Source organism: Phocoena phocoena, chromosome 17 (genome assembly GCF_963924675.1).
Source record: "Phocoena phocoena chromosome 17, mPhoPho1.1, whole genome shotgun sequence".
Lineage (NCBI taxonomy): Eukaryota > Metazoa > Chordata > Mammalia > Artiodactyla > Phocoenidae > Phocoena > Phocoena phocoena.
This window is the reverse complement of record NC_089235.1, coordinates 9,362,512-9,375,177: the sequence shown is the minus strand read 5'-3', so window position 1 is coordinate 9,375,177 and position 12,666 is coordinate 9,362,512. Positions and strand designations below refer to the sequence as shown.

The 12,666-nt window shown below is 41.3% G+C and overlaps 1 protein-coding gene across 1 annotated transcript in view; it reads right to left on the bottom strand.

Moving 5' to 3' along the window:
- NKAIN3 (sodium/potassium transporting ATPase interacting 3) overlaps positions 1-8,506 on the bottom strand; it is a 313,028-nt gene extending 304,522 nt beyond the window's left edge. The window contains 2 exon segments of the mRNA XM_065895129.1: positions 8,245-8,410; positions 8,502-8,506. Of these exon segments, the coding sequence (XP_065751201.1) occupies positions 8,245-8,410; positions 8,502-8,506 (171 nt within the window).
- Between the last annotated feature and the right edge of the window lie 4,160 nt (positions 8,507-12,666).

Here is a 12,666-nt window from a genome sequence, read left to right as displayed (position 1 = left end):
TGAAAGTATAATATTTTGTATATACTGGATGCTATGGACTGAATATCTGTGTACCGCCCCCCCCAAATTTTTATATGCTGAAGCCCTCATCTTCGGTGTGATGGTATTTGGAGGAAGGGTCTTTGAAAGGTAATTAGGTCACGAGGGTGGAGCTCTTGCTGTGACCCGACCTGGCTCAGAGTTCCAGCCTTCAGAGCTATGGGAAATAAATATCTGTTGTTTAAGCCAACCAGTCCGTGGTATTTTGTTATGGCAACCAGAGCTGACTGAGACACTGGGTTAAATAAAATATATTATCAAAATTAATTTTACCTTTTTTTTTCTTTTACTGTTTTTTCACCTAACCAATCACAATCCCGAAAATAATCCCTTAACAAGAGTTCTATCTCTTATTATATTTCCCCTCATAAGCGTCATCAATCTGCAGGATTAAAAGGTTGAGAGAAGAGGTACTTCCTTGGTGGCACAGTGGTTAAGAATCTGCCTGTCAATGCAGGGGACACAGGCTCGAGCCCTGGCCGGGAAGATCCCACATGCCGCGGGGCAACTAAGCACATGCACCACAACTACTGAGCCTGCGCTCTAGAGCCCGCAAGCGAGCCACAACTACTGAGCCTACGTGCCACAACTACTGAAGCCCATGCGCCTAGAGCCCGTGCTCCGCGACAAGCGAAGCCACCGCTCGCAACAACTAGAGAAAGCCTCTGCACAAGACATGAAGACCCAACGCAGCCAAAAATAAATAAATTAATTAATTTTAAAAAAAAAAAAAGGTTGAGAGAGGAAAGGAAGGAAGTCAGAAGGGCAGGACTTTAGATGTTGTGCCACAAAGTCATGAACAGAAGCAGCCAAAGGAAGAGGATTTAAGGTTGTCTCTGTGGTCTCAGAGCTCCAGCTAGGTACAAATCTAAGGACATCTAATGTATACAAACAAGTTCGTTTGAAGCTTTTTTGGTTTTGTTAGTCTTGTTTCAGATTTTGCATATGATAGATGTGAAGTAGGAATCTGCAAAAATGGGGGAAAAGCTGACAAGAGAGTGTTACACATCCTCAGTCATCCGCTGGTCTGGGAAAGCCTTGGATGGCTTGGGTGCAGAGCGCTGGTCTGGGTTACACGTGGTGGGACGTGTGTGTACAGGACGGGGCTGGAGACAAACACCAAAGTCACAGAGGGAAGAGGTCCTGGCAATTTGAAAATTTAGGAAGCTATTTTGAATGCAACTGGCTACGAAAATATTAGCAGTATCATGACTTGGAAACAATTTTTTAAAGTATTACCTCATGGATTAGAGCTGAGAAAGGTCCCATCAGCAGACCCAGCTCTGTCCAGGAAGAGAGATGACCGACCATGCAGAGATACCCACAGATGGTGAATTTTGAGGGATCGGTGTTCACTTCTATCACCTTGTGTTAAAAGCTGCTTTTTATTTCATCTTGGAACCCCTTTCAGGTGTCTTTTAATGATACCAAAAGAACGTGTTCTGTGTGTACCCACTGTGATTGTAGGCATTAATATGGTACATGTTCTCATGTATTCTGATCTTCCAAGAAAGTAAAATGTGTAATGATCAGCAGCTTTTCTTTGATGTGATGTGTATTCATGACAGTATCATTTCAAGGGGCAGAAAAGTGAATCTGGCCTGTTCTTACAAAGAAACTCCCAGGAGGATGAAAGCAGAAGACATGAGATTTCTGCTTGCAGATCTTTTAATGAACCATCTTAAGAATTTTAGCAAGTCACCTTTCCCCTCCAACTCTTCCTCGACATTTTGAATACTAGCTTTTGTTATTACATTTATTTTTATTTATTTATTTTTGGCTGCACTGGGTCTCCGTTGTGGTGCGCGGGCTTCTCATCGCGGTGGCTTCGCTTGTTGCGGAGCATGGGCTCTAGGCGCGCAGGCTTCAGTAGTTTTGGCACACGGGCTCGGTAGTTGTGGTGCACGGGCTTAGTTGCTGAGCTGCATGTGGGATCTTCCGGGACCAGGGATCGAACCCATGTCCCCTATATTGGCAGGCAGATTCTTAACCACTGAGCCACCAGGGAAGTCTCATTACATTTGTTTTTAATATGCTGACACTGCCAGGAATTTCATCTCACTAATAGAGGTTCCCTGAAGGCAGGGACTGTGTCCTCCACTTCTCTTGTGTTTCCCAAGTCCTGGTACAAGGCTCTATACGAAATATTATGGAGTGGTTTTTTTTTTTTTTTACCTTTAGGAAAAATATGTCCACCTTACACATTGTTAAAGCTATTAAATATTAGAACTTGCATGTTAAAATGAGTTTGAGAGATTTCCAAGTAAATCCCTTCATGGTAGAACTGACAGAGCTGGGACCCAGGCATTAACGTCACTTCTAAATCCTGTAGCTAGTTAGCAGAAAACTGCAGCTAGAATCCAAGTCACAAGAAGATTTGCTTCCTTATGCTGTTTTAGCAACAGCGGAGATAATTTAGGTGGACATTTAAGAGCAACTCAAATACACAGACAAAAATATTTTAAAGTCTCTCCTTTTAACTTTAAAGAGCCGTGTTTTGAAAAGTAATTTTTTACTGTGTTTTAAGAAAAACAATTTTAGATCTTTTGATTACTAATGTTCTTGATGCCAAAGTTATATAAAAACGAATATTTAATACACAATGAAATCGTATACCTTTAATACCCAGCATCACTTAGACAGCAACCACTGTGTGGCAGAAACTGTGCTAAATACTTCACATGCATTATCTCATTTAATCCTCCAACATCCCAGGAGGAAGGCATTAATGTTACTGATACTTTGCAACGAGGAAGCTGATACACGGAGACATTACCTAGAGAGTGCAAAGTCCACGGTCACCTGTTTCCAGGATGAATTATACTTGAGTCTTCATGTTTGCTCCCACAGTCAACTCACGTAGCTGAATATGACCAGTGAGGTGAGCTCATGCTGTGATTTCCATGCCACTTGACGTGGAAGATAGAGATATTAATATAGATATAGGTATATATGTAGACATGGATATATTTCTCCTAGATAGTTCTCCTGTGTAATGAAATTCTGAAAAGCAAACATTAAAAATAGACCCATTGTAAACAAACTGTTGACCACAGGAGAACTTAAAATCCATTTCAGGAGAACTTAAAATCCATGACCCCGAGAGAACAGAGTGTATACAACACAACAGAGTGTATACGACACTGTGTAGTCAACGGTTGATGAGTAGAAATTAAATGTATCACTTTTACCCAAAGCTTCTGATTACTGATGAAATACAGTGTCAGTGAAAAGCTGTGAGTTCCAGATTATGTGGCTACAGAAGGGTGAAGACTCAGCTTGTCTGTATCACTTCACAAGTGTACACAGAACAACAGTCCCAGAGAATCGCTTAGACCTGCAGCTGACTTTGCTTAATAAGAAATAAACCTTCAGAATCTGGGGATATTTGTTAGTATGAAGCATCTCAGACCATTCTTAATTAATACTCATGGCAGTTTCTGAAAGTAAGTTTGTTAGAATAACAACGGTCCTTGTGACGGAGCATTATCTTATTTTATGCTGAAGATAGAAGAATGTTACTGCCGCAATCTAAAAGTCATAGCTGACCTCTGCAATCGGAGGAAAGAAATGGCTACAATAATTCACTCATCTATTCAATCAATATTTTTGTCCTAATTAAAAAAAAAACTCACGAATAATTTTAGCGTGAAAATGAAGGATTAGATTGGATGGTGAAAAAGAAGATAGTATTGGAAGGAAATCAGTAGAGGATTTATGACGAAATGTCTGGATGGAGCTGGTACCAAGCAATAAAATGCAGGAGACTGAAGGGGAAGGCATTTGGGGTGTGAGATGGAGATCAAATTCTCAGTTGGGTAGACACGAAATTTTATATAAAAGAGACTTCCAAAATGGAAATGTAAAACTGGCAGCTTGGTACACATTTGCAGATGACTCTCAAAAGAAAGATTTGGACTACAGATACAGATTTATAATAGCAATAAAATTATTCAGTATCTAGGAATTCAGGGAACCAAGAACCCATAAGATTTGTACAAAGTATAATTTTAAAACTCCGTTAGAGGATATCAACCGCATGTAAATAAAAAAAGAAATAGACTTTGTTAATCGATGGATGTTTTCACATTTTAAAAATCTTTATTTTTCTCAAGTGTATCTGTAAGTTTGACACAATGCCAAACTGGCAGAAAAAGCTTTTTGAGACTCTTGGAAAACTTACTTAAAAGTAATGTGAAGTGTAGGCTGTTTTGACAAAAAAGGCAAAAACAAGGGTCTTACTTTATCATACATGAAGACACATTTCCAAGTAATAAGCAGAGGTATGATACTGCTGCAAGAGAGAGAACCCTGAAAATACTGCACAATTATGCTAACTTGAAATATGATCGTGCCGGCACCAGTAATTAATTGTGAAAAGGTAGATTGTTTAGCAGAAGATACTGGGGAAAAAATTGCATACCAATGAAAGAAAAAACCCTCCGAATCCTAACCTTATACCACACAGAACGCAGATAAGATGAGTTAGAAAGGTGATTTTGATTAGAAATGGATGGTGGAGGGTGGAACTATAATCTAAGAATGTATAGAACATTTTGAGACTCACAAATGTACAAACTACATTTCGAAAAAATTGAAAGGCATTCAACAGAGGGTATCTTAGACAAAGCTGACAGATACATCATAGACTGGGAAAGATTTACAGGATCTAAAATAAGCAAGGGGCAATATCTTAAAAATATAAGGAAACTCCTACAAATCAAGAAGGAGAAAGGCAACCCCCCAAGAAAATGCAGGCAAATGACGTAAATAGGTGATTCACAGTAAAATCCAAAGAGCTAACAAATATATGAAGAACCGTTCAACCTCATTAGCAATCTAATAAATGCAAATTAAAACAAGATATGACTTCTCTTCCGTTGGATTGACAAAAATTTGAATGTCCAAATAATATCAAGTGTCGGTGAAGAAGTGGGGAAACAGAAGACCATGAGGAATTTTGGTGAGAGTATAAGTTAATATGACTTTTCTGGAAAGCAATATGACAATACTTGGTGCAACTGATTATCTGTGTAACCTGTGATTACATCCACCCTTGGATGGATAGATAGATATACATTTATGTGTATATACATGATGTATATATACATGATGTATAGATACACATACATATATCTAGACAAAAGGGAATATGCGTAAGAATACTCACATAGTATTATTTTGGCATGGAAGAGATATGGGTAATTTAGGAGAGGGGAAGTAAAATGTGCAAGGTTTATGCTATGGAACTTAGAAAATCATTAGAGGTACACACAGCACTGGCATAGATTTTAAAAAAATCTGTTGAACCGAAAAAAAAATGTTAGGAATCAGAATGACCCTTTGGCACGGTTTTGTTTTCTTTAAACTTAGCAGGATTTTGTTTTCTTGAAAACATGCACAGATAAAAACAATATTGCAATGGTATATTCATATTCAAGGATCCAGTTTAAGGATACTCTACGTAAAAAGAAAGTAAGCTACTATTATTAGTAAATCAGTGAACCGGCATGTAATTCAAATTATACTTAACCCAATGGAGCAGACCCAACTCACTACACAAACACAATTTCTGATGAGATATAGAGAAACCTATGTGTAGCGTTAGCTATATTCCAACAGGGAGATTTGGTTTAGGAAAGCAATACTTGAAAATTCAGAATACAGAAATAAAATGGATGTTGTAGTGTTGTATCAGGGTCATAGCTATTCTCATGCCTTGCCCCTAGAAAATCTGAGTGGAGGGTCTGATGGTGAGCGTGAGCTGACGTGACAGAACGCAGCTTTGCAAATGCGTTGCCTGAACTTGCATCACATTTCACTGTAGTAAACGGCATTGGTAATATTTTTCCTAGCGAAATAGGAGGCATCTCTTTATCATAATGCATTACTACTATTTATACACGTGAGGCTAGACAGGGCTTCTGTCTTCTAGGAATGTAAATGCTTTGACAAGAGAAGATTATTCTTCCCAATAATTGTGTTCCAAAGGAAATGTACATGATGCCAACTGAGCCGTCTAATTCAGTTTCTTTCAACATTTTATATTATGTTTTTTCAAAAATGGACTTATGATGCCAGTAGGAAAGCAAATACTGTTATAAACTCTTTTACTTAGTGTGTTTCCCATACGCCCTGCTGCCATATTTTTTTGGTGTGGTTACATTTATTTGTTTCTAAATACTTGTTGGGAAGCTCGTTATTTGTCACTTGCTGGTAATATACCATCTGTTCAGAGAAAATGAAAAACACGATAAATAAAAGTTTTCCTGATCGGAAAGGGAAGCCAAGATGAGGCTGAGACCGAGGATTTACCTGAGCTTAAAAACGCGGTTACATAAATACACACCCCGGGTGAGAGGCATGGTTTTATATGTAGCGGCAGCAGCTCAGACGCAAACAGTAGGACTAACACTCAGTTTGCTCACTGCACATGAAGGAGATTTCCCAGCACCAGTCCCTGCGGTGTGGACGCTGCCCTTTAGGACCTGTGTCTGTGGGAGTCCTGCAAAGTGCCTATTCCCCCAATGCAGCTTCTAGATGAATGGATGAGCAAGTATAAGATTGGAATTTGAGATCAAGGGAGGCGATTTGGAGGATTAAAAAGCAGAAATGAATATCACCCTGAAACAGGACTGACTCTAAAGTTGAAAAAGAAGTCAGAGGGATCTAAAAACCCCAAATCCTTTAAAACCAGGGAAAACACGGTCACATATTTGAAGGGGTCCTGTTTCTTTGGCCAGATCACAGGAGGCAGAAATGAGAACATGTTTCCAGGTTTTGTTAAATATTTAAAAGAGAAGATTGGGTAAAAGAAATGAGTTAAGAGCATTAGTGAGAAGAGCTGGTTGGGAGTATTGGGGTTAGCTGGCTAGGGCAACAGACTCCTTCTAAACCTAAAATCTCCTATTGATAGCTCCCAATTCATCAGCCTGATAGTCACAATAGTTCATTCATTAAATCAATCATCCATCAATCGTTTTAGTAACTTTCATAAATGAGAACGCTTCAAGGTACTGGGATATCATGTCAAATCAAGATTGTCTCAGTTCTCCAGAATTTCATGGTATAAAATAGAAAGTCGATTCACCCATTCATTTTTGCTAAGAGAGTTATACCTACTGAGCACTACACCTTTGCCAGGCACCGTGCAAGACACTGGGAATATAAGTACGAGCAAAAGACACCCAAGTGATACGTTCACAGAGATGACTATTTAGACGGGGAAAGAGATATTAATTAAAGAATCATAAAAACAGTTCCCTGGTCATAAACAAAGATAAGCACCATGAATGAGAGGGACAAGGCTCTCTTGAAGACATGGACCTGAATATTAAGAAAGGCTTCCCCAGGGCTGTGGTTCTTGAGCCGTGATCAGACAGATGAATAGAAGTTAGTTCGGTGGAGATTGAGAAGATAACATTCCAAGCAAAGGAAAGAAAAGTTTTAAAGATTCTGTGAAGGGAGAGGATGGCCTGGACCTTTTGAATAAATGAAAGAAGGCCAGTGGGATTTGGATAGAGAGAGTTAAGAGGGAGGCAAATGTGCATCAAGGTTGGAGAGGGTCCCCTTGCATGTCTTCGTACGAAGTGTAAGGACCTTTATCTATCTCCTGAGAATAACAGGAAATTTTTGAAAAGCTTTAAAGCAGAGAACAGTCACCATACTATTTTTGTCTGGAAAAGATCATTTCACTTCAGCGTAAAGCACAGTTTGGAGAGCCCAGAGGATACAAGGAGGTTAAAAAGAAGACTTCTCCAGTGATCTGGGTGGGAGCCCACAGTGGCCTGGGGTGGGCAGGTTACAGTGGCCTTGGAGAGACCTAGGAAATCACTGGTCACTGAATCAGTGACTAAACATAGTGAAATAAGCACTAGAAAAGGTGAAGTGAGCAAACTGGGACCCCAGAGGAGTGACAGGAATTAGACTGCAAGACAGCATCTTGAAAGAAATGCGTCTTACATGAAGTCACGAGTGAAGAGTTATGCGTTGACCCAAAGCAAGGGGAGGATGTGGTATTTCAGGGTTTGCAGAAAGCAAAAGGGGAGACACAGAGGCTGAGGTGGGTGTGGTGAGCCAGACCAAAGGTGGAAAGAACACTCAAAAGTTTGTGCTGGAGGTTTTCGAGCAGTACCTGTAAACCTGGCAAGTTTACGTGGGTTCCATCAGGAGAGGAGAGACGAGGAAAGAAACTGGGCCGTTTACCTGGGAAACGGGGGCGGAGGGGGGTTGGCGTACCAGCAAATTACATTGACGAGAAGCAGCCATTGTTGTAGAAGGAAAACACTGGAGAAGGGGTGACATGGAGAAGGAAGGTGAGTCAACAGAGGCAAACGCCAAGAAGGGGTCAAGCGGGAAGACTAAAAACTGACTGGAATTTGGCAACACGAGGTTAATCCATAAAATGGCTCCCACACATTATCCAAACTTCTCTCTCACTGTGCTGCTAAAATCCAACTTACGCCATTTCGTCTCTCCTCCTCATTGTTGTTTTTTTTTTGCGGCACGCGGGCCTCTCGCTGTTGTGGCCTCTCCCGTTGCGGAGCACAGGCTCCGGACGCGCAGGCTCAGCGGCCGTGGCTCACGGGCCCAGCCGCTCCGCGGCACGTGGGAGCTTCCCGGACCGGGGCACGAACCCGCGTCCCCTGCATCGGCAGGCGGACTCTCAACCACTGCGCCACCAGGGAAGGCCCCTCTTCCTCATTCTTTTTCTTCTTATTCCTCTCTGCTTCCTCCTCCTCTCCCCGCTTCTTGTGAATAAGCCTTGTTTCTGTAAGGGGTTCAGTCGCAAATGGTCTAAGACAATCACAGCAAATCCATTTGTCTTTCCAGCGATTGATCTAGATGGGAGGTGTCAAGGCAAAGTGGCAAAAAGAGCCAAAGTCCTGAGGATGATGGCGTGAAAGAAGAGAAGACCAGGTCCTTGAGGACACAGCTGGACCTGAGCTAATCCTAGGACCAACCACCTCCAGGTTCTCATAGAATAAACCCCGGATGTCTGAAAGCATTTCTAACAGACATAATAGCTAACCGTTGTTTCTTATACAAACTCCATTTTGTGTCCATTTCCCCTTTATTCAGTTTAGCTCCTCTTGCAAGGGATCCTTTAAAATCTTCATATATCCCAAATCAACCCAAATTTCAAGGCCCTATTAAGTATCACTTTCCATCACATCGTTTTCTCTCTTCTTCCCAGTCGTAAGGAATTAATTCTCTGTTCCCATCCCTCAACCATCTATTTCTCTTCCTGTAAATCTCTTTGACTATTTACAAGATAGGTATTTATGTACTTGTCCTATGTCCCTTGCTGGACCTTAATTTGCTCAAGGGCAAGATCCATGTCCAAATTAATTTCATTTCCCAACACCTGATACATTGTTTTGTCCAGAGAAGGTCCTTAGAAGTGACTTAATAAAATATCTGAGTTTCAATATGAATGAAACTGGTAATAGAGATATACGGATAATGTAATATTTAGGAGAGTTATGATAAGAAAGAAAATTCCTAGTAGAATAATCAAAGTCAGAGGAGAGAGTTAATAGCAATTTCACGGCAAATGGCATATTACTGGAATTGTGGACCCGTATCTCATGGCAATGTAGTCATGATCTTAAACTTCTGGCACCTGGATGCTCATGGCGCTTAGAGATAAGAATGCAACCACTGCTGCATTTCACTAATAGCCCAGAGATCAGGAATACCAACCCCAAGGCTGTTTTTGTTAGGCCAGGGACATGCAACATTGGCAATAGAGGAAGGAAGCATATGGAGCACAGACATAAGTGAAAGTGACAGACAAAGGACGTAAAGAACAAGGGCCACAGATCTCACTGGATAGGACCCTTCACCCGGACAGATGGCACGGTGGGTGGTCAGAGTTATTCTGAGACAGTGAAACAGGGTCTGAGGTACAAACTATAAAGTGAGGTGAAGGATAAGAAGAGCTGCGTCTCTAAATGCTTTTCTCAGCCTCTGACAAAGCTTTTCTTGACAAAATCCTGCTGCACTCCCCTCCCGCTTTCCTTTGATCAGTGCTCTATCATTCGTGTTGATCCTACACTCATTTTAGCAAAGTCCTTTAGTTGTTCTTCCCTTGTGCCAGGTATTTTTGCTCCTCCCGCAAGGCTCTAAGCTAGACCCTATAAAGAAAGCCGTCTCCCTCCTAAAGACGGTACAGAACTGTGCATTCCTGGAGGGAACCGGGCATGACTGTGGAGAGAAGAAGTGAATGAATTCCCCAAAATCCCTTCTTTAAAAACCTATCGAATTGTGCAGAGGCACAAGGGGCATTGGAGTACCGATGATGATAATGTTCTCTTTCCCTTTCTGGGTGTTTGTTACATGAGTGTGGTTACTTTGTGAAAATTCATTTCATTGTACACTTACGATCAGTATATATTTCTGACTGTACGTTATACTTCAGAGCCGCAGCCCAGCGTGCCAGTGGATGGGGCAAAAGGAAACCAGTGGCCGTGCCTCGGCTTGGAGGAGGTAGAAAGCAAAGGAAGAATCCAAAAGTGATGTCCAAAGTGGAGGGAGGAGGGGCAAAAGAGGGTGAAAAGTAAAGGACTGAAAACTGAGCTTGGCCTGGAATGATTCAGCTTTATTATCTGTAAGGATGACCTTCCTCCTTGTGCTTTCGCTTTGCACTGTGGGAAGGCCTCACGGCTCTCTAATCAAAATCTCCCCACATTTTCAAGACCTGCTTTCTCCCTGGCCCAGTGCACACCTTTCAATGATTATGTAGGGAAAGAGGCATAAAAGGAATTATTTCCTAGAAACAATACTGTATCAGCTTCCCTATAGAGGCCCCATCACTACATTATGACAGATGTCTGTTTTAGCTGAGTTTGAAAAACAACTCAACAAGATGTGTTACAGCACTTATACTGTGGAGAGAAAACATGGCTCTTTTGGGCACCAATGATGCACCAGCAGAATCTCCCCAAAGGTCACCACATACGCTCTTAGCCCCCATCTCTTAGTTCTACGTGTCCTTCTGGCACACCCTCCTCTCTCACTGGCCCTTGCAGTGGGCAGCTGGGTACAGGCATGTTTACCTTTACAGACCCCACATGGAACAGCTGAATCATTTGTTACAACTGGGGGGATGTGGAAGCAGGTTTGTAACAGAAAGGAAGAGAGAGTCATGTTAATAATTTCTCCTCCATCCATCCTGGGACACTGTTTTTAAAAAAGAGACAAAGAAGGAAAGAAATGATGGCAACTCTGTAATTCTCAACCAGTGGCATATAATGTTAACACTTCTGGGAAGGTGATGGCTTCAGTAGAAAGCCTCGTAAGGACCTGGGAGTGGGCATCAGGTGGACAACGGCGGTAGGAGGGACTATTCTGACACGCGTGTCAGCCATTTCTACCTGATTCACATTAGGTTGACTGGAAGAATATCCTCCAACAACTCTTGGCTGGAGGAAAAAAAGTGAAACATGATCCTCTTAGTGAATAAGTATTTATTGAGTGCCTACTGTGTGCAGAACTAGATAGTTGCCGAGGTACTGATTACATTGGTTTCTGATAAATCCCAGCAAGTAACTCATAATCCACAAGCAGCATTTTATGCTTTGTTCACATTCTAGACTCAGATCAGAAATCTTCATCCATCTGGTTTTATCTACAATATCCAAGATTGTTTCCATTTTGTAAAGTGAAGCCGACAAACACATAATAGAAATATTTTTTCTAACTGCTCACACACTTTGGAAAACAACTGGAAATTATTCACACAGTGCAAAATTATCTTTATTCAGAAGATCACATGAAGCAGCGTGTTCACATCAAAAACATTTTACATTCGCAATAAACACCAGTCATTTATGCAAGAGCTTCCCTGGGCTGGTAGATATTTTCATTGCTTCATTTTGCTTCCGTCAAAGAAATGGAATAGATGCTTTTAACCTATTATCAATTCCGCATCAGGTGAAGAGAAGGGAAATGCAAAGCATGAGGAAGAGGTCGGGGAGGAGGAGAGGGGCCTCCAATGTCCCCTATAAAGGAAACACATTCAGACATGGTCACCCCAGACACCCTCCTTAATTTCTAATTTTATAAAGCAGAAAAAAATATGTATGTCCTAAGTCACACATGCACACATATCCCTACACAATTACCCGTGGAATCTAAGGAAATGCAGCTTTATTTATTTTTTTAGGGAAAGGGCCCAGAATTACATCATGCAATTTTCTCCTTTGAACAGGCAGCTGGGGGAGTCACAATCTCCACTGTAAAATAGCACATGTCTGTAAGATGGTATGGCAGGCAGAAAAAAGCCCCCCATGCCCCAAATGATTATTGGATGTATTACTTTGTAGGCCAAAAATAAAAAACAACTTTGCAGATGTGATTAAAGATGTTAAAATGAGATTAGCCTGGATTATCCAGGTGAGCCCAATCTAATCACATGGGTCCTTAAAAGCAGAGGATCTTTGCCAGCTGTAGTCAGAGGAACATGTAACAATGTAATAATGACCGGAGAGATGCAATGCTCCTTAGGCTTTAAAGAGGGGGGCACAAGCCAAGGAATACGGGTGGCCTCTAGAAGCTGGAAAAAGCAAAGGAACAAATTCTGCCCTAGAGGGACTTCCCTGGTGGCACAGTGGTTAAGAATCT